The 22218-nt window shown below is 36.6% G+C and overlaps 1 protein-coding gene across 3 annotated transcripts in view; it reads right to left on the bottom strand.

Annotated features, from left to right (window-relative positions):
- Positions 1–1722: 1722 nt before the first annotated feature.
- Positions 1723–22218, bottom strand: part of LOC118163264 (sodium channel protein type 5 subunit alpha-like) — a 44745-nt gene continuing 24249 nt past the window's right edge. For 2 of the 3 annotated variants that reach the window (XM_035319777.1, XM_035319776.1), the window contains exons 13-27: positions 21914–22152; positions 21644–21796; positions 20116–20469; positions 18377–18829; positions 17352–17471; positions 16652–16763; positions 15463–15617; positions 13907–14080; positions 12482–12619; positions 11574–11828; positions 10625–10678; positions 9530–9667; positions 6227–6331; positions 5147–5411; positions 1723–3763 (exon numbers count right to left, since the gene is read on the bottom strand). In XM_035319777.1, coding sequence (XP_035175668.1) covers positions 2613–3763; positions 5147–5411; positions 6227–6331; positions 9530–9667; positions 10625–10678; positions 11574–11828; positions 12482–12619; positions 13907–14080; positions 15463–15617; positions 16652–16763; positions 17352–17471; positions 18377–18829; positions 20116–20469; positions 21644–21796; positions 21914–22152 — 3866 coding nt within the window. In that variant the 3' untranslated portion in view covers positions 1723–2612. The remainder of the gene's footprint in view (positions 3764–5146; positions 5412–6226; positions 6332–9529; positions 9668–10624; positions 10679–11573; positions 11829–12481; positions 12620–13906; positions 14081–15462; positions 15618–16651; positions 16764–17351; positions 17472–18376; positions 18830–20115; positions 20470–21643; positions 21797–21913; positions 22153–22218) is intronic. The other variant, XM_035319778.1, reaches the window with a different exon arrangement.

Genomic DNA, 22218 nt, shown 5'->3' with positions numbered 1-22218 from the left:
GTCTTTGGCTGGGACTGCCCAAACAGGATGCCTTCGATTCGGCATGTTTTCTGGCCAGGGTGCTGCACCAGGGGGTCGACATTTTCCACCCTGAGGTCCATGCTACTGTCAGCTTGATTTTCACGCCTGCGGCGCCAATGATATTGCTGATCTGTGTCTGTGGGCTGCACAACAGAGGTCCCTCGAGCACTTCTGTATCTTGTGCTGCTGGCGCTATCTCTCTGCCCATGACACATTTCCTGGTCAGCTGCCTTCCTGCTTGGTGCTGTCCTCGCAAACCAGGCAGAGACACTTCTCGCCTTGCTGCCTCTAGTCTCCTAGTAGCTCAGCGAGTGCGGGCCAGCAGCAGGGGGCCTGTTTTATAGGGCCCACGAGGCAGTGGTGCCCACTGTGACCTCAGCAAGCCTCTGTGATGAAGTGGCCCACGTGTGGCCAAAGGTGGCTGTGTTGGGAGAGGCCTGGGAGATGTCCTCACGTGGAGGAAGGAGGAGGGTTGGGGGGGCTGAGGGCCTCTTTTCTGGGGCTGGCTCCCCTGGGCCATTTGGCTTGCCAGAGAGAAAAGCTGCCCCTCGGCCACAGGGACTGCCATCCACCTCCCATCCTGTGCCCTGGGGGTTTATTTTTAACATTGTTTTTTAGGTAATTAAAATTAATTTACAGAAAAGAACAGAAGCAAGGTGCATCTTCAGCCCTAATTCCCATGTGCGCTTTGTGCTCTGAGTGAAGAATTTCTTCCTCACATCACATCTAATCTAAATCTCCCCTCCATTTGTTCAAAGCCATCATTCCTTGTTCCATGGCTACACCACTGCCTGATAGAGTCCCTCTCCAGCTTTCTTTTAGGCCCCTGTTATGGGTTAGGTTAGGTGGCAAAACTGTAGGACCTCGTAAATTGTAGCCTCATCTACCTTGTTCCACATATTCTGCATGGTGTTTTCCAGCTCAGGCTCTCATCAGTGTAACATAGAATCACAGAATCATTCAGACTGGAAAAGACCTTCAAGATCATCCAGTCCAACTACCCCCCTACTGCCAATGCCACCCACTAAACCATGTGCCTAAGCACCACGTCCAGCCTTTCCTTGAACACCCCCAGGGATGATGTCAACCACAATCCCCAATAACTTTTCTGCAAACATCACCTCCAGCCATCTGGCTTCCAGCATCTACTAGTACATGAGATTTCTCCTCTCTAGGTATAGGACTCAGCATTTGCTTTTGTTGAACTGCACGGTGTTCCTGTCAGCTCGTTTCTCCAGCCTGCCATACTGAGATTATTTAATTTCCATAATGATTACAGTTTATTATTGCTGAAGAGTCACTGCAAAACACATGAAATGCTTAACATGCTTTAAAGCTCTCTCTTAATTACAAGATGTCTTAAACGGGCTTCTAACATTTTACTGTTATTATTTAAGATATATGAACATGAAGGCAGGTATCATCAGTCTCTATCAGGTCATTTGACCTTTCACAAAACGGAAAAGTTCCAAAATACGATTTCTCTCAGGGACAGCCCTTTGGGTGTTCTGAGCAATAGAATCATCAGAGTCATCAGAGCTATCTTTTTAGCCGTACTTTTCATGAAGGAGAAAAAGTTTTTCCCCAGAGACTCCTTAAAAAGGTCTATCTATTAAGTGTAGTAGACACAGTACTACTAAGTGTAGGTTCTGACTGTGGGTGCTTATAATCATTCCATTTGAAGGATCTCATTAAGCAAAGTATAGCTAACTTCAGGATTTAATGAATAGGCTTTTCAAAACCTTTGATATGATCTCTCACCACATTCTTCTCTCTAAATTGGAGAGGTATGGATCTGAAGGATGGACTGTTAGGTGGATAAAGCCAAAGGGTTGTGGTCAACAGTTCTATGTCTGGGTGGAGGCTGGTCTCAAGTGGTGTCCCTCAGGAGTCGGTCTTGGGACCAGTGCTCTTCAACATCTTTATCAATGACATAGATGACGGAATACAAAGAACAAGTTATGTATAACTTTCAAGCATAGTCACCTGAGGATGATTTCCTAAATCTGTTTAGGTGCACATGTAAAGATAACTCAAAAATTCATAAGCAAAAATGAATACTCCCAAAGGAATTAGGAGAAAGATGGTCTCAGGCAACCTAAAAATTAGTGGCTGATTATATTCAAGTGTTCTAAGTGAGCTCCTTCACAGAAAATGTAGTAATTATTCCATTTTCCCACAATAACCAATTTTTCATACCAGGCTTTATCTCTGAAGAGACATTGTTCTACAGCCTTGTGTGCCTATTAATAATGTTACAATTACAACTGATCTTGTAAGATTTATCCCATAATAACAGAAATATGAAATAATACAAAAATGACAGAAGTAAAAATTAACACATTGACTCCAGTAGCTGAGGAAAAAAAAAAATCCACGGTTTGATTTTCCTCTAATATTTATGACATAGTTGTGCAAATTGTACTTATTTGAAGGCGCATTTGCAAAACTGAACAATCACAATACCTAAAGGATACTATAACTACTGTAAATTAAGGATATTTTTTCATCCAATTAATAGAATTTGAAGACTTTCTCCATTTCAAAATAATTCTTATTGGTTTTATAAAAATGCTGCAGCCTGGGCTAAACTATGTGTCCACACTATCACTATCTGTTTCAGCAATATTATCATAGAATAAATGGAGAGATATGGAAGATGTAGTTTTTGATTTGTCTATCTTCCTACCATAATTTCCATTAAGCACTGATGGAATAAGACCTTCCTTCTCGTGTGTCTCTTCTTCAAAGATAGCACTGTTACAATGTTTATGATGGCGTAAGAAAGATTTGTGTCTCAAAGAACGCTGCACCAAATGCCTCCTGAAGGCCCTTTGAATAACAAGAGCTGACACCTCCTCTTGTTTTCTTTTAAGGGTTGTAGTAATTGGCTTGTAGGAAACTTTTGATGGATTGGCAACCATAAATTTTTCTTCCATCTGTAATTCCAGACTATCCAAATCCCCAGATTCTCCTAAGACCCTTTTAGTGAAAGCAAGCAAGATATCCAAGCAGTGGATCTTATCTCCACTCACTATAGGGAGGTCCATCGATATGAGCTGAATTGTATTTGGCTTTGGAACTCGTAAAGGTTCTGCCAGTGCATCTGCAAAGTCTGAAAGAGCAGAATATTCAATAAACTGTGTTGCCTGAGGATCGAAATTTGCCCAGGTTTCATAAAACATATCAAAGTCATCCTCACAAAGTGGATCTGCACTTTCTTCAGTGGCGACACTGAAGTTCTCTAAAATGACAGCTATGTACATGTTTACAACAATGAGAAATGATATAATGACATAGCTCACAAAAAATGCAATACCAACAACCTTATTTCTGCAACTATTGCTGTCTTTATCTGTTATATTTAAGTTGGGAGCACATGATGCAGGTTCTTTTATCAGGGGACTCAAAAGACCATCCCAGCCAGCTGATGTTATAACTTGGAAGAGACAGAGTATGCTACTTTCAAAAGTTTGAAAGTTGAAGAGGTTATCAATCCCATCTTCCCAGCCAAGACAGGCAAAGTTTGTCATGCCCACAATAGCATAAATGAACATAACCAGGAAAAGCAAAAGACCAATGTTGAACAGAGCAGGAAGAGACATTAATAATGCAAAAAGAAGAGTTCGAATTCCTCTAGCTTTTCGAATCAGTCTCAGGATTCGTCCAATTCGTGCCAAACGAAAAATTCTCAGAAGCGTGGGAGAGAAGAAGCTTGAAAAGCCTTCAGCAAGTCCAATAGCTTTGAAAAGAAAAAGAAACCAAAACATTGTCAAGCCATATCAATGAAATTCCGTATTTATGTTCATTTTGTTATATTCTGTGCTTCAGGTGTTGAAAGCAATCAACTTGATCACTGATCATATTATATCACTTTCCATAAAAATGTTATCATCAATATTGCAATTGCTTATGAAAGAGCTTAGGAAAAGCAAAACAAATTGTAATATCTTTAAATTTCTTTACAGAGGTACCAAGCTTATGTATAGTATGGAAACTGCATCCGCCCAGATTTCTGTAATTCAGTGCATGAAGTTATGCATTGCTGAAGTACTTTTAAAAAACTCTTTTTAATCCATTCAGCTCCTGTCCTGGGGCTCATCTCCTAGCTGTTGGCCCAGGCCACATGCTAAGCATTAAGACTTTCATTAATGCTTTGTATTTGAATGAGATCAGAGACGATCAAAAGGAAAATAAAGGAAAATTGTCTTCACTATTAGTCTTCCGTCACACCTCGTTCTGTGACCCTACTATTACCTTCAGTAACACAGAGGTAATATATGATTACAAACAGAAGACCTAAGACTCTGCATTCTTCTGGGTTTCATGGGGTAGGTAGCAAAGGGGTATTGTGATTAGGGACAAAGCAGAGAACTCTTTCCTGTCCCCTTCTTTATTCTATGATAAAACCCAATCCTGACAGACCAAACAGACCAAATAAACTCCACAAGAAACTTATATATGACTCTTCTGAGAAAATGACAAACACCTGATCTTATTTAAAAAACAAACAACATCAACAAAAACTAAGCAGATTCTAATAAGATTTTCCACAGTCATAAATAGTCACCTAGACTTATAATGGTGCTGAGCAGCTCAGCTTTCCTGAGCTTTCTTTATCAGCCCTTGCAACCTGGCTTCTTAAAATAAAGTCCTGGGAAAGGAGATAGAAGTTTCCATTTTTCATGCAAATACATTTTTAACCTGGATTTACTTTTACTGTGAAAATGAGAGTTAATGTGGTTACTTGGAAATCAAAAATATAAAAACATTATGAAGAGCACTGATTAAGTATAATAACGTAGAAAATATGTTGCTGCATTTACTTGCTATTCTGTAAATTGCTTAATTTAACTCATACTTTTTAAAGGAAGGAAGAGTAAGAGGAAGGATAGAGAAAAGAAAGGAAAAGAAAGATGAAAGGAAACTATCCATTTATCTTTTAATATATCTGGAAAAATATAATGGAAAACAACATATAACATTTTAGAAGTAACCACTTAGAATATGTTTTGAAACAGTACACTGGATCTGGAATTTGTTTGTCAGATATATGTAAGTGGTAACTTCATATTGAAATTTGGTTTAGTACAGGTAAGACAAATTATGAGCAGTTGATACTTACTAGCTAGTGAGAGGATCACAACAACTAAATCAAATATGTTCCAGCCACTGGTGAAGAAATAATGTCGCAAGGCTAGTATTTTTATGACACATTCCCCAGTAAATACTGCCACAAAAAAATAGTTGATATTTTTAAGAACGTTCTTGACGGCTTCATCGTCATTTTCTGCCATCATGACAACCATATTTAGACAGATGAGAGTCACGACACTAATGTCAAATGCCTTGTGTGATACTATATCAAAGAGACATCCTTGGAACATATTCTGTGGAGAGAGAAAACTGATTAATGCTACTTCTAAGACCCAGGCAACAATCAAGTGTTAATCTGTAAGTTTTGCTTAGAAAGTGAATTTAAGAGAATATAAGCTTAATAATAAGGTACCAGAAGCATTTTTAGCTATTTTCTTTAGACATTCAAGGAAAACAGTAATTGGCCAAGTATTTTCATGTATCATGCAACTACATTTCTTTAGAAAAAAATATTCAGCAGGAAAACATTCTGAGTACTTTATGATTGCTCTTTTTATAGAAATACTTATTGAAGAAAAAAAGGCCTAAAATGAGTATAAGCAATTCAACGTAAAAAGTCATAAGCAAGAAAAACACTGAATAGTTAACACATGAACCCAGGACTGGAAATCAAGTAAGAAACTAGAGGAATTAAAGAGTAAGATGATTTAAAAGTAAATAATGAGTAGCATGTACTACTCTTTACTTATTCTTCTGCAATAATCCCATCTAGTTGCAGAAGCAATATCATGCAACGCAAGCAACCAAGATCATGGTATGAATAGCAAACACTTTTAATACTAAACTTTTATAAATAGGCCGTACATATGAATAGGTGGTAAATAGGCTGTAAATTGCGTTACATTAATACACACAAAGAAAGACTGCAATAATTAAGGAGAAAAAAAAAAAAAAAGACTAATCTGTACGGAAGATTATGGAATATCTATAGAGAATGCAGATGATGATCATCTCTAACTCATAAATTTATTTCCAGATGTCTGGGTGCTTCATTTAAATATGGTCACCATCTTTATTTGATACCACATTCTATTTACGATGGCCTCACCTGTGGTCTTGGAATGGGTTTTTGAGGTTTCTTGGATCCAAGTTTTTTTAGGGCATTATAGTACTTTTTCTGTTCCTCGGTTAAAAATAGATCTTTTCCACCTAAGTAAAGGGAAAAATTACTATTGTTCAGTAGACATTTAAACAGTCAACTAAATAAACACCAGCAAGTTTATCTACATATAAAAAAGTGAATTAAAGCTGTTCTAAATAGAATTTAAGACAACACAGAAATAAAAAATGTTTCTTCAGTATTTCTCCTTTTCCCCTCGTTCTTTGACAAGGTGTACTGAAAAAAATGATCAAGGTTTGATTGTGAAAATCTAGTCCACTCAGTATTCATGAATCAGACTCCTCAACTGTAAGAGCCTTTCTGATGTTTTTATAAATCTATTTCATATTTTAACAATGGCCTAAGACTCAATAATAATTTAAATTATTTTCATTATATTTTTGGGAAAAGTAGGAAAAGAGCATGTGGGTGGGCTAGAAAGTCAATGGAGGAATACGAGTAAGCACTTTGGGACCAAGTTCTATGGGATTTTGTTTATTACGAATTTCTGGTACTTTTCCTAGTAACATCTACGCCATCTGTACTACCTACCAATCACTTTGAACCAAATATCCAGGAGAAGCCATCATAAAATCATTGAATGATTAGCATTTTATAAAATAAACCTGTAACAACGTTTTGTAGGGCATGTGCACTTCCAATCACTCCAGTAAAAAATCTCTGAAAATTCTATTTATTCATAGAACCATGAAATCATAGAATGGATTGGGTTGGAAGGGCCCTCAAAGCCCACCAAGCACCATCCCCAGACATGGGCAGGGATCCCTCCCACCAGCCCAGGCTGCCCCCAGCCCCATCCAGCCTGGCCTTGGGCACTACCAGGGATGGGGCAGCCACAGCTCCTCTGGGCAGCCTGGGACAGGGCCTCACCGCCCTCACAATGAAGAATGTCTTCCTAATTCCTAACCTAAACTTACCCTCCTTTATTTTAAAGCTGTTACCCTGTGTCCTATCCCTACCACCCCTGACCCAGCTCTCCTGCAGCCCCCTTTAGGCCCTGGCAGGCCGCTGTGAGGTCTCCCCGGAGCCTTCTCCTCTCCAGGCTGAACAACCCCAACTCCCTCAGCCTGGCTCCACAGCAGAGGTGCTCCAGCCTCTGAGCATCCTCGTGGCCTCCTCTGGATTCACTCTAATAGCTCCCTGTCCTTCTGGTGCTGGGGTCCCAGAGCTGAACACAGCATTCCAGAGGGGTTTCATGAGATCAGAGTAGAGGTGGAGAATCACCTCAAGTGATTCTGGTGTAGAGAATTTCTTATGCACCTTTTTTTTTTTTTTTTTCTTAAATCTATCTCTACCTAAGGCAGTACTTCTTTCACACTTTGTGTGTAAGTCAACATATGGAAATAACTAAATTGATCCTACGGAGATTCTGTTTTCCAAACATGCACCTTGAACTTGTAAACTTCCTGTCAGTACGCTTTTGTGGTATATTTTTAATGAGCAAAATGCTTAGTGGTTTTAAGACTTCCAAGTGGATTAATTGACTCAATTGCCCTTAATATTCTGGGCACATTCAGTCCCTAAATGAATCAGGGACTGATTAAACCTCAATTGAAGAGAACTCAGTCAACATATTTATGGATAATAAATAAGGCTCCAGATGCTTTGTATTATCTTCTGGCACAAAGAAGCTGAAGTGTACCTGGGAAGGCTAACTGTTTCTTTTCTCTGGCTGTGTTTTCCATTCCAAGATTATTCCTTCAATTTCTTATTGAATAAAAATAATAGGTAATCTAAATACTATGAGGAGAGAAAGCAAGCAGTGTTTCATGGGCTTTAACAAAGGGTTATCTGTTTTCTTTCTAGGGAGAAGGCATGGAACTCGCCACAGAATTTTTTTAAAACCCCAGTAAATTAATCTGTAGAGTACTTTATTGAAGACCAGATTTTTAAAATGTAGCTAATTTAGAAGAAGTTCTGATTAAGACCTGTTCCAGGTCCACATGAAGACCGCATGAAGTTTAACAAAAGCAAGTGCCGGGTCCTGCACCTGGGACGAGGCAACCCTGGCTGTACATACAGACTGGAAGATGAGACGCTGGAGAGCAGCCCCGCAGAGAGGGATCTGGGGGTCGTGGTTGACAGCAAGTTGAATATGAGCCAGCAGTGTGCCCTGGCAGCCAGGAGGGCCAACCGTATCCTGGGGTGCATCAAGCACGGCATCACTAGTAGGGCAAGTGAAGTGATTGTCCCACTCTACTCTGCACTGGTGCGGCCTCACCTTGAGTACTGTGTGCGGTTCTGGGCACCACAGTACAAAAAGGACATTCAACTGTTGGAGAGCGCCCATAGGAGGGTGACGAAGATGGTGAAGGGCCTAGAAGGGATGACGTATGGAGAGTGGCTGAGGTCACTGGGCCTGTTTAGCCTAGAGAAGAGGAGGCTGACGGGGGACCTCATTGCGGTCTACAACTTCCTCGCGAGGGGGAGTGGAGAGGCAGGTGACCTATTCTCCATAAACACCAGTGATAGGACCCGTGGGAACGGGGTGAAGCTGAGGCAGGGGAAGTTCAGACTAGATATCAGGAGGAGATTTTTCACTGAGAGGGTGGTTGCACACTGGAACAGGTTCCCCAATGAAGTAGTCACCGCACCAAGCCTGTATGAATTTAAGAAACGTTTGGACTGTGCACTAAGTCACATGGTCTAAACTTTTGGGTAGACCTGTGCGGTGCAAGGAGTTGGACTTGATGATCCTTATGGGTCCCTTCCAACTTGGAATATTCTATGATTCTATGATTCTATTTTCAAGTTTCTTTACCAGGAAAGCAGTGGCTACTTCTCCTGTTAGCAGTCATGGGTTTTGACTATCCTTACCACATGGGTTAGGTGTTCACTCTCAGCAAAGAGTTATTCTGTTCTCCAAAATTAATCCTCAAAGCAGAAGAAAAGAATTCCAGTCTGCTGTAGCAAAGTCTGTATAACACTTTTTTTAACTTCTCTAAAACGATCTACTCCCTACTCCCTACTTAGAGCAAAAAGAAGGACCTATCATGTAAACAGGATTTACAGGTAAATTACTAAATGAAGGAAAACTACCAAACAATGCCTAAGAATGAGCTGGCAACAAGAATCCTATTTTGAAAACCTGAAACACAAGACTAAATTTTATTTTAAATTTCTCCAGTCAAATAGTTATCTGAAAATGTTAGATATCTAGGTGTCAAACAAGCATACAGTTAATCAAATCAGGATTACAAGAGACCCTAAATTAGTTCATACAGTACTTATCTTTTTCCTTTGTTTGTTAAAATTGCTGATAACCACTCCAATGAAAAGGTTCAGCATGAAGAAAGATCCAAAAATAATAAAAAGCACAAAAAAAAAGTACATGGGTAAGAATGCTTCAAAGCTTGGCTGCTCATCTATCTGTTAAAAAAAAAATTCCAAACAGGAAAACAATATTAGTAAAAACTGGATAGTAACAGCTTTGTCATTTCCAAAACTTATAACAACCAACCTTTTTATTGTCAGGATTGATAGATTATTTATGCATATTTAAAACTTTATTTACATGTACAAGTAGAACAATTGTCTTGTTCTGTCTTGTGACTGTATGTAAAGATAATTACAAATGAAGATGCATAAACCTTGCTCTAGCAAAAATTCTTACTCTTAAATAATAGATAATCAGTTCCAATCAGAAGGAATACTGTGAACACCTAGATGAGAAAAACAACTCAGGCTAAAACAATTCGGTGAATTGTCATCCTCCCGAATGCTATCCCAGACAAGAAGCATTTTTAAAATACCAGCTCACTTGAAAAGCCCTACAAGGAATGACCTTATTTTTAATTAGCAGCCACTTCACAATTAGTGTTTGCATGAATAAGGAAAAGGCAATTAAATTAAACATGTAAAAAGTTAAATCATACTGTACTAGTGAGAATGAGAAACAGCACACAGAAATGGGGAAGAAATAGTAAGAGTATCAAACATAGGGAAGAAACCTCTAGAAATACCTGCTAAACATGCATGCTCTTTTAATGCTACTGTATACTTTTTTTTTAAAAAAAAAGGAAATTTGCTTCAGAGGCATAATGCTTCCAAGACCTTCTCAATTCTATTTCCAAAAAAGGACTTGCCCTTGCATTCTTGATAAAGTAGGCAGGCTTTTGTGTGGCATCACTATTTTGACCAATTTTCTTTCATCTACATTTCAGGCATTTGGTATTCTCAGGATTATTTTTTCACTACATAGCTTGAAGCATTCATCTGCATGTATTTCTGACTTGATAATGCAAACAAAGCTGAAAAAGTGAATTGTATGTATGAAAAAGTAAAGAAGGGAAGGAAAAATAAGTTCATTTCATTTTAGTGTCGTACCTCACGTGAATCCACTGCTGCATACATAATGTCCATCCAACCTTTAAAAGTCGCCTAAAAACAATTGCATGATTAATTTTATTCTCATTAAAATAAAATAACCTAAAAATTTTGGTTGAACAATTATAAATTTGTTAACTGTTGAGGAAAAGTGAGCAGAGTACTATAAAAAATGTTCTAAAGATCTGCTTGGCTGTATGATTTACTGGAGTTTAGTAAAAGAAAAAAATACCGTGTCCTTCAAAAAAAAATTGGGTGTGAATCCTGTGAAACGTCTTTTATAGTTCACTCTAAGTTGAGCTTTTTGTAAATTCTGTACTTCTTGGAAAACAGTAAAAGTTTCAGTTTAATTAGCAAATATATCCAAAAAGGAAGAAAACAAGTTTAAGTTGAAAAGCAAATGATGATTTCCTGCAATTTTTAGCCATTCTGCAGAATTCTAAAAGCCTGTGGAGGGTGTAGGGCAAAGAACTTAATCTAGACAGGACATGAGGATAACAACCACTTTAGAAAGTGCTTCTGTCTCCTTTGTTGTGGTACTGGGAAGATCAGTAAATTAGCATCGATACTCTTCATGACTTACATAATAGCAGACAATATAAAAAGCACCACCGTGCTCCTTCTCTCTTACCCAATGTGGGACTAACTTTTAGTCTAAAGAAAATGAGACTAATTTAAATCCAATAACAATCAGATTGTTTCAGGCCTAGTGTGCTTATCAAAATTAAAACAAAATCAAAAAGCCATGAAACAGTGTGCTTGATTTTAACACAAAGATGCACACATTGAAGTGTTCTTTATGAGGATCTGAGCAGCTCATAGATATGAGAAATATTTATTTAAGCTAAAAAAATGCCCAATTTCAGTGAGATAAATGCAGTAGCATCGTGTGGTTGGGCTGCTCTTTCCTTAACGAAGTTGAAACTGAGCATGTTCTTAGAGAACTTACCACTTCGAGAAGAGCCAAGTATCCCATTCCAACGTGATCAAAGTTTACAGCATTATTCACCCATGTTCCACTATTTTTTAAACAGTCAGTTTTGTTTTTAATTTCACTGATATTTCCTGTCTTCAGTGTGCATTTCCAAAACTTTTTTCCAAGTAGTTTTACTCCTACAATGTTAAACAGGAGCCAGAAGACAACACAGACGAGTAAAACGTTCAGGATCGAGGGGATAGCTCCCAAGAGTGCATTCACAACAACCTTAAATAAATAAAATGGATGAAAAGAATGATTTTTTCACATTCAATAGAGCATATTCTCAAACAAACAAACAACAACAACAAAACAACAAAAACAATTATTTTTTCTTCTCTATCTATGGCAGATTCTCACCCATATAAAAACTAGCAGATGACATTTAAAGCCAGCCTTCAGCCCAACATCAAGCTTGTCTTAGTATGTAATTCTGTGGTATCTATCTTGTCATTCTGAGGAAGTAAAACAGATGGCAGCCAGAATTATCCTTGAGTAAATCAAATACATAAAAAAAAATGTCTGTTGTAGCTACGGACTCTAAAAAGCAAATATAGGAGAAAGATCTGCATATACTACAACATGATAAATAATCCTTATTTATCTTGGAGGAGTTTTGTAAGAGAACACCAGCTTGCCCTCCAGATCAAAATGAACCTCACACAATAACCACTGTAGAAATGTTTCATTGCTATCATTATGAGAAAGTTCCAAGCCTTTTATCATGGTCTTGTATAATATTCACCAGAAATACATAATACACTAGAAACACATCAGCTGCTCCAACCTAGATCAAGTTGCTCTGGGTCATGTCCAGTCAAGTTCTTATGTTTTTGAAAGCAGCTATTACAAAATATACACACCGCTCCTAATATTCTTACCTTTATCCCTTCAAATCTTGACAAAGCTCGAAGAGGCCTCAGCGCTCTCAGCGTCCTGAGGGATTTCAGGGCACTCCCATGGGAACAAAGTAATTTGTCTTGGGAAACAGATTTTAGTCCCCAGGAAACGAATGAAAGCTGTGTTAAATGAATTGAAACAGATTATTAACTGGCATAAAATAAAAAAGTTGTTTTATTTGTGTCAGTAGACAGTCACAGACTTACTGTGATAGCATTCTTGACCAATAATTCAAATGCAAAAAATATACACTTAAAGCTATTATGATAGAATTTTACCTTATTCTTTTCTGACATTTTTCAAATAATGACATTTTTTTCATTCCAATTATTTTTTTTTCCAAAATCAGTTCATATAATACTTCAAAATTCCAGTACGACAACCAAATTGGTAACTATTGGTAACTATGTCATACACTAAGAAGGCTAGAAAGAATTATTCAGATAAATTATTCTCATTTTCTTTACAATTATTCTCAGAAGCGTATCCAGTAATTCCCCATTATGACTACAACTTAAGATAGTATGTTAGGAAAAAAAATATACATTTTTAAAAAGACATCCAGTCTTGATTTTAGATCTTCATAAGACAGAAAATGAACGGAAAAAATCTTTCAACAATTAGGGTCCTGTCCCCCCCCCTCCACCCCAGTTCATAACTTGCCTCTTCCTTCCTATTAAAATTTTTTATCTTATTGTCTAGCCATTTGACATTTTCATGTTTTCCTCTGTTTTGGTCAGCATTGCCATGAAAATTACAGATCTATAAATGCTACAGTAATTGCTTTATATTCTTTTTAAATAGTCATAGTATTGATTTTTCTGATGAAATTTCTTAGTATTGACAACTTTCAATGCTAAATATTCAGAGAGCTTATCAAACAGCTACTTTGATGTTCTTGGAAGCCAATTATTTAGATGTCCTTATTTTAAACTATTTAATTTCAGTATCTTCCAGGTGTATTGTTGAAAAAAATACTTTGTTCTTATATGGCAATAATTCATTATTTAAATTTTTTGGGATTCAGAATAAATGTTTCTAAATGCTGGAGCTGCCAGCACCTTCACATTTTTCTATCATATCTAATTAACCTCCTTTAATTTTATATCTGATTGCTAATTACACTCTTGCTATATGCTGAATAGGTGTGTACCAATATCGTCCTCAACAGCAGTAATACTTGATAAAGGTAGAATTTTTTTTGTTTGGTTGTTTTTTTTAAGAAATTTCTAATTATTATGTACAATTTCCATTTAAATTTGTCTTACAGTCACTTTTGAATGCAATTCTTTTCAGTTTTGATCTGTCTTTTACACTTGCGTTTAATCATAATCCAATTTCACATGTAGTTTTTAAGACAAAATATCAAAATTCAAATTATAATACAAGTTGAGCATAATACTTACACATACAATGATGAAGTCAAGCAAACACCAGCTATTTGTGAAATAGCTGTACAAACCATAAGCTATCCATTTCAGAAGCATCTCCATAAAAAAGATGTAAGTAAATATTTTATCAGCATACTCTAGGAGCATTTTAATTGTTTTTCTTTTTTCAAGGTTAATATCTTCAAATGCCTGGAATTTCAGAATTTTTCAGGTTAAAACTGTTCAGTAGTTTTAAGGCAAATTATTTTTATATTGCACAAGAACATACAGTTTGGTTTATTATAAGCATTTCATGTTAAAATATTGGCAACACCTACTTAGTTTTATACTTAGAAGTAAAAAATGAAATTGTAAAATAACTACATTCTCATTTTCAAATGGGTTGAAAATCACATACTTTGGCTTATTTATGTTTTACCCTTCTTTAAAAAGACATCTGGTGAGTGTCCAATGTGGCTTCCCCCTACAGTGGTCATTCAATTTTAGTGTGACTAGGAGAAAAATCTGCAGAGCAACTGTCACTGTGATCACAAGACTGGTAACTTGACTGTAGGTAATTGAGAACTCCCAGCATTCATGTACATTATCCTATTTACTATTTTCTACCTTTTTTTACTGAGCAATTTTGATAATTAGCCTTGTTATTTTCACTGTCACCTTGGCTACCTTCATCTCCATCCATTAGTCAAACTACCCACTCATTAGTAGTGATGCTCTTTAAAACTTCTCATTGCTAACTTCTTCCTTGCTCTGAGCACTTACCATGTACTTTTCTATGCATTCTTTCTATGACCACCATCTTACTTAATTTACTTCCAAACTCCAGACATGCCTGAAGATACAATATCCCTTCATTCTAGCTGGTTCAGGAAATTCCTTATCAGGAAACAACTTTATAAATTAGCAGAAAGTGGGCAAGTCCCCTTTTGCAAGAAGACATCAGGATTTAGGAACATTAAAGTTCTCAACACCACAAGAAGTCTTTGATTAAAATAAATAATTATTGTTTTGTTATTTTGCATCTTGACACCAAATGTTTTCGTGTTCAACTTAGGTCCTATAGTACATTAAATAATAACTCGCTTTCCTTTCTCACTTCAGTAAACTGCTTTCAGTAAACTTACTGAATATGTTTTCAAATCAAATAAAAATTACCTTATTCTTTAGTAGGCACAGACACAATCAGATTAGCAATTAAACATTAGGTCAGCTTATCAGTTTACAGCCATCTTCACTTTTAAATTCTGATAATCGTAATAACTGGATGATTTTGAATCTAATGTTTTATTGAGCAGTTAGTCTGCTTTACAGCTTTGGAGGTAAACCATTTTTTAAGCTTTTGTTTAGCCTCCCAGTTAAACACGCAAGTAGTTCCATAAAGAACTGCGAAGAAGAATATGATTCCATCCATTTAAGTATCTTAGACAAATGCAGGAGAACCTTGTAACTACCAAACCATACATTTATTATATTCTCATCTAGAATAGAAGAAGAAATAAATGAAACAATAGGATGCCTTTCCCTTACTGACAACCGTTCATTCAAATTTTGAGAAATTAAATTAAATTTACCAGTGCTGCACTGCTCAATATTATCATAAAAATGATAAAATTTTCAAACCAGCTATGTCTGACAATTTTGTAGCAGGTTTTTCTAAATTTCCACCAAGTGCTGCCTGGAAACTTAGTGATATCTACTGCACAACACGGAGAACATTCAACACAACCTGAAAAGAAAAAGAACAGCATATTGGTTTCATGGAAAATATGGAGCCACAGAAATTGCAGGATGATGAATGTTCATTGTTGCTGAAAAGTTCTACAGCCAAAGAAAAGACAGAATTTGTAGAGAGCAGTAATCTCTTTTAATAGAACATATCTCGTACATTGAAAAAGTAGAGATGCTTTTGTGCAGACAAGCCCCTCTGCAAGGGTTTCATCTAAAATGTTATTAATTCTATATATATATAAAATGCTTATTTTATTCTCTGCATTTATTCTTTTTGATCTGAAAAAAGATACTACCTTACTCGTGGTTTAGTAAATTATTATTTCTACTGATTATTTCACTTGGTTGCATTACAGAGGTGTTACAACTACATTCTGTTCACTATTTTGCTCCCAAAACACCCTTCTTCATTCATCTCTCAAGTCAACAGGATTGAAACATCAGAATCAATGTAGTCTCTGGAGCAGTTCAGGCAATCAGATGTAGGTGTCCACCCTGGGTTGAGCTGTACAGTCTTCTAAATTCCATTAGTTGTATTGACTGGATATTTACCCACTGTACTGGGAGCTGAGACAAACTCAGTTGACGTGTGCCTCTTCAGATACCAGGTACCAAGATGAATATCCTGGGTGACCTCCAGCTACCCCTTCAGAAGTGTTTAAATGCCCTCATTCACATACAAATACCTACAGTCTGGTGTCTCAATGTAAGACCGAATCACACTCCAAAGATGGCATTTTGCCGTCAAAACACATGCATTTAGATTCGTTTTAGGCCCTTTGGGATATCCTATGTCATTTCTGCCACCCCCATGCAGTTGCTGTTGGTACTCTCAGACATTTCACATGGTACTATGCCTGTGTTCAGGCATCCCACTCCTGCCTCTGTTGTGTGCTGGCATCAGTTACATTTATTTGAGTTTTTATGTGTACAAATAAGTGTCTCAGGCAAACAGTATCTGTCAATTTGGAAATGTTCCAAACAGATACCTTTGTTCATTTGGTGTCACTGTGATAAATAAAATATTCTTACTTTCACCAAAACAGGGCTTAGGTAGGTGTGATTTCTGAGGCTGGGAAAATATGTCCGTAAGAGCAACTGGATCCACAGTGCTGGCTTCAGAATAGCTACCAACATCAAATCTCTGCACAGAAGAAAGGCAAAGAAGAGAATTTATTTGTTTTTCCTTAATAAAGTCACCATATTCTACATAAATGAAACTCCCCTCTGATCCAAATAAAGTATATATATATATATAAAAGTGATCCAATGTTACTGAACTTCCATTTAATTTTCTGGAAGCAAGCCATGACCTTTTTTTTTATGTGGAACTGCACTTCATTAGAATAAGCTAAAGTTTCTGCACCAGAACTATGTTTTTTTGGGGAACCATTTCTAGAGAACAAATTTTTGCATCGAAGGATGACGGCAAAAATCCATAAAACTGAAGAGTATCACATGAATTTAAAGAAAATGTGTTCCTTGTTTAATTTCTGTTCAATTATTTTGTAGAAAATAATACAGTTAAGTTACACTGGTAGCCACAGCTGTTCATGAGACACAAACCCCTATGTTTTAAACTAGTATTACCTCTGAGAGATGCACCATCTACAGCATGAATTACACTTGTTACTGTTTGGAAACTACTTGTCCTGTCATCTCTGAATAAGAGAACCACTGAGACAACTTTCATCTCTAGCATATTCCACAAGATGACAAAAGTTATGAATACCTCATTTTGTCCTTTTTTTTGGTGCGTTTCCGAAAAGCAACTTAGAGTTTCTGAAGTCCCAGAAATCTGACTGAAGCTGCTTGAACTCTGGCACTGCTCTCTACGTTTTAATCTGTCTCCCTGAGTGAAATAATGCAAAACAATTGACGTTCTACCTTTTTCTTCCTGAGAGTCATTCTGAAAGTTAAAATTCTTTAACAGAATCTAAAGCATTCACAAAACTTAGCATGTCTGTCTTATTACAGAGAATTAAATGATATCCTTTAAAGGCACATAAAATAATACTTTCTTCCTCAGTGTGAAACACTTTGGTGCTGTAGTTATCCTGTGGATATGTATAATTTCTCAAGGTATACATTTATCCCACTGGTGGATTCCTGCAGCCAACATACTAAGTTCTGATGAAATGGCTCGGCCTCAGCAGCTGCACCCCAACAGTCTCTGGCTCCAAGAGGAAGAGCTAAGTGATCCCGATCAGCTTTCAGTCCTTTTGCCAAAACAAAAGCCAGGCAATACGTAACTCCTAACATGATACATAATCCAACTCAAAACATATTTCAAATAGCCACTGGTGATTCTAAGGTGATCAGCAATTTATTTGAGAATTTGTCCAGAGGTATCCATTGACAATACCTTCTCTTGCAACCAAAAGCCTAGGAAGTGCATTTCCACTATTCCAGCTAGACACTGACAATCCAACCAAATCCAGCATCTGCTTTTGACATTTTGGCCTTGCCATAATGTTAAGTAACTGCATTTTGAGCCCAACTACCTGTTCTCATAGATTTAAAGCATATCAGATTCACAGTCATACCACAGTCATACCACAACAGATGTTCATAAAATTTATTTACATAAAATTTATTAACAAGCTAATCTAATTACAGTATAGTAATCACAGCCTGTTGCTACATCTGAGTTTGCTGCTCACATGTTTGGTTGTGGGTAGCATTTACTGTTGAATCTTCAAGACTGTATTAGCTTTTCAAAGTTACAATCAATTTTCAAACATTAGCATTTCTTACCCGTTTTCTGTATTCAGTTTCTGTGTACACACTCTGATTATCACCACCTTCATCGGTGTAAGTCTCTGCTACTGCAATGGGAACACAGGTACTATGGTAAGTTGAAAATTCTTCGTATTTCCTTGGTACTGAAGAACTCTCTTCAGTATTGTAATACCCAATGTCAAAAAAACTGTTGTCTATATCCTTTGTGACATCTGTCATGGGATAGCTATTTTCTTCTAGGTCTTGGGTAGAAGTTTTCACCAAAGAATTCTTTTTGGCTGTTGTTTTGAGGTTTCCTTTCATTATTTTGCCACATTTATCCAAAATTCCCTCTTTCACAGACTGCAGGCCCTTGTGAATCCGTGCAATGGCAATCTGACATTTAGTCTGTTTTTCAGCTTCCTCTTGACCCGTTGAGGAGTCGGTACTGAACGAACTCAGCAGCAAGGCAATGAATAGGTTGAGCACCTTAAAGCAGATAAAGTAACTTGAAGACACTGCTGCTTCTAACAAAGAAAAATAACATTTCAGCAAACCTTCCTTAGATTAAAAATCTCACTCTCTCTTTTCATCAACCACAGTAATTATATTATTTGCTATTATAACAGGAAATTAATTGTGTATGTTATGGCTTCTTCAGGAAGGAAAGACAGGAGAAAAAGGAAGGAAGTGTGTGTGTGTGTGGGGGGGGGGTATATAAAATATAATTTCATATGTTCTGATATCCATAATGTACAAGGAGGTAAATTGGTTGTAAAACAGCGGGCAAAAATAAATTTTAATAGTAACGCAATCAAAAGAGATCTGGTATAGACCAATAAACCAAGCATAAGAAGATTTATGCTGACTGCTCATGGTAGTAGAGTATTTTACCAAAGCATCTACTTGGGGGTGAGGGGGAGTATACTAAAATGCTGAATTTTCCAGAAAGTTTGAGATTCTTGGGAAGAAAGATAAGGGAAAAAAATGTGATTACTGCAGGCAAAAGAAAACATAATATTTTCAAACAATGTTAAGTTGTTGAACAAGGCTGTGCTTTGCAGAAAAACGTTCTGGGTTAAGAACAACAAAAAGATTGCATTAGTGAGACTTTTAAAAACAGGACTAAGGCATAACTCATCCTTTACTGGAGTATAGAAACAGACTAGGTAGTTTCTTGATGACTTACCCCAGTCTTTTATGAAATTTTATTGCATTGTCTAACAAATCCAGTACTTAATGGGTTTTATATATTTGCAGCTATTATAAACAAAATCCAATAACGCTTCTTAAGGACAGAAGATTGTGAAAAGTTGAGAGAAAAGTATATGTGCAAGATAGGCAGGCAGGAAGAATAAACTAGCTCACAACATATGTTAAAATGACTATCAGTCAAGCAGACTAGAAAACCTCGGTACTGTAGGCTTTTGATACTGTACGGATAAATTGGTAAGCATTAAAAGCAATTTGGTTATTTGATCACAGCAATTCAACAGATGAAGAAAGCAAATTCTCACCAAATTATTAAAAGTGCTGCAATTCCATACTTTGGCAGAATTAATCATTTTGTGTATTTTGATTATTGGCTAACTCTTGTGTGAGAAAGCCAGAAAAAAAAAGAAAGAAAAAAATAAAACCAAAACCAAATATGTTAACTAATATCCAGAAAATAAAATAATGTGAATACTCTTTGAATTATGTTTGTCTCAGGGAAAAAAAGATGCAAATGTAACTGAATGCATTCAGTAGAAACTGAAAAATAGATTGAAACTCACCACTAAGTTTCCTATCACCAGGACTAGCAGGAAAATGAGAAGACACAGACCTTCTCCAGCCACTTCCATACATTCCCACATGGTTTCAATCCATTCTCCACATAATATTCGGAATATGACCAGGAATGAATGACAAAAATCCTTCATATGCCAGCGTAAATTACTGTCTGTATTTATTTTTGAGAAGTTAGTCTCATAACATTTTCCCAAAACCTGCTTTCCTACTACAGCAAAAATAAATACAGTGATAATCAAAACCAGAGTGAGGTTACCCAGAGCACCAACTGAGTTTAGAATTATTTTCATAAGAGTATTTAAGGCTGGCCACATCTTTGCCAATTTGAAGATCCTGAGCTGCAAGTAAAACACAAGAGAACAATGAGTAGCAGAACACTGCACAGATAGCACACCACAAACACACAAACACAAAAAGATATCCTGCTGTCTTCACTTCAGTAAAGACCATATCCAATAAGACCGTCATAATTTGTCCCCCAAATAAAGGTTTATAACTGTTCTAATCCAAAAGTACTGTGCTTAAGATCAAATGGTTAATATTGCTGAGGATGGAGAACTGCTCAGGCAAGCTTTCAAATTGTTCATGCCGTGTTAAATAACAGCATGTGTAAGTTCATTTGTATTACTCACAGTACTACAGCTACTAAAAGTTATAATCAGCTAATAGGTACTTGGACGAGGTTTATGAAATGACTGCCTTTTGGACTACATCAAGTATAATCAAATCACAATGGGAAGAATTTTTTCTGTTTCACACAACAGACTTGGAAAAATGGATGGGATATATACCATCACACCCTCATGATTAAAAGGGACTTTTTAAGTCAAATTAGAATTCTGAGCTGTTAAACTCAGTCAATACAAAAGAACAAACAGAATTCAAGTGACTTTCCAGGTGTGATGACTCTTGAAAAGCTAAGAAGAATATTAAAAATAATTAGTAAATTTAGCATATATAATTCTGAATACACTGCAAGGGTATAGAAAAAAGTGGCATTATACATAGATATCTGAGAGAGAGTCCTTTTACCCAAGATGGTGGAAAGCCTACTTCTACACCTAAGCCTTGAGGAAAGCCACACTATTTTACAATTCTCAACCCAAAAGGAAAAGTTATGTAGAGAAGGAACCTTTGCTGTCTTTAAGCTCATGAAAACTCTCTCAGATAATGTATTTTCCTGATTGAAGATCTGAAATGTATTTGATCAGTGCCATCGTATAGACCAAATAGAACACTGATGAACTTTCTGCAAAGTCAAATCTCTAAGGGGGAGCACTGCGCCAGAGGATTTGTAGTATCCAATATACACAGTATAATAAATATATTAAATGTATTTTTTAATGTTCATTTAATATTCATTCTAATTTAACATCCATGTTGGCTTACTATTCACTTACAAAGAGATTTAATAGATTCACCAGTAAAATAATTTGAGGGTATTTCACTGTAATGTTTTTACAAATCTATACAACATGGGCACTTTTAAAAAGAGAATAAAGAAATGATTACCAGCCTGAAAAATGACAGATTTGCATTAAAACTTATTAAGCCCACCATAACAACTACACTATCAAAAATATTCCATTTTTGCTGAAAGTAGTAGTAAGGATCCAGAGCGATGATTTTCAAGATCATTTCTGCTGCAAAAATCAGGGTGAAGACCTGGGAAGAGGAAAAAGAAATTCACTACAAAGTCACAGAAAAAATACATCTTATGAGGCTGACCCAGTCGGTCTGGGGCAATACCTCCATATTCACTCTACAGTAGTACTAACTTACCTTGTCACTTATATAAATCATGTCTTTGAAAAGGGGTGTCATATCAGGGTGCTCCAGAGCCATGAAAAAAGTATTCACTATAATGCAAATCATGATTATGAGATCAACAAATGGATCCAAAATTACTAATTTCACCTTCTCTTTGACTAATCTCCAGAATGGGCTACAATTCCATATAAGATACTTTTGAGCAAAACGTTTCCAAAATAAAGGGAATTTCAGCTTTGACTCCTGCAATTCTAAATGACAAAAAAGGGAAAGTGACATTAGTAATATTGAGTGGAATTTCATTGTATGAAGAAAAA

The sequence above is a fragment of the Oxyura jamaicensis genome, chromosome 2, assembly GCF_011077185.1.
Source record: "Oxyura jamaicensis isolate SHBP4307 breed ruddy duck chromosome 2, BPBGC_Ojam_1.0, whole genome shotgun sequence".
NCBI lineage: Eukaryota > Metazoa > Chordata > Aves > Anseriformes > Anatidae > Oxyura > Oxyura jamaicensis.
This window is presented reverse-complemented; position numbering and strand designations above follow the sequence as displayed.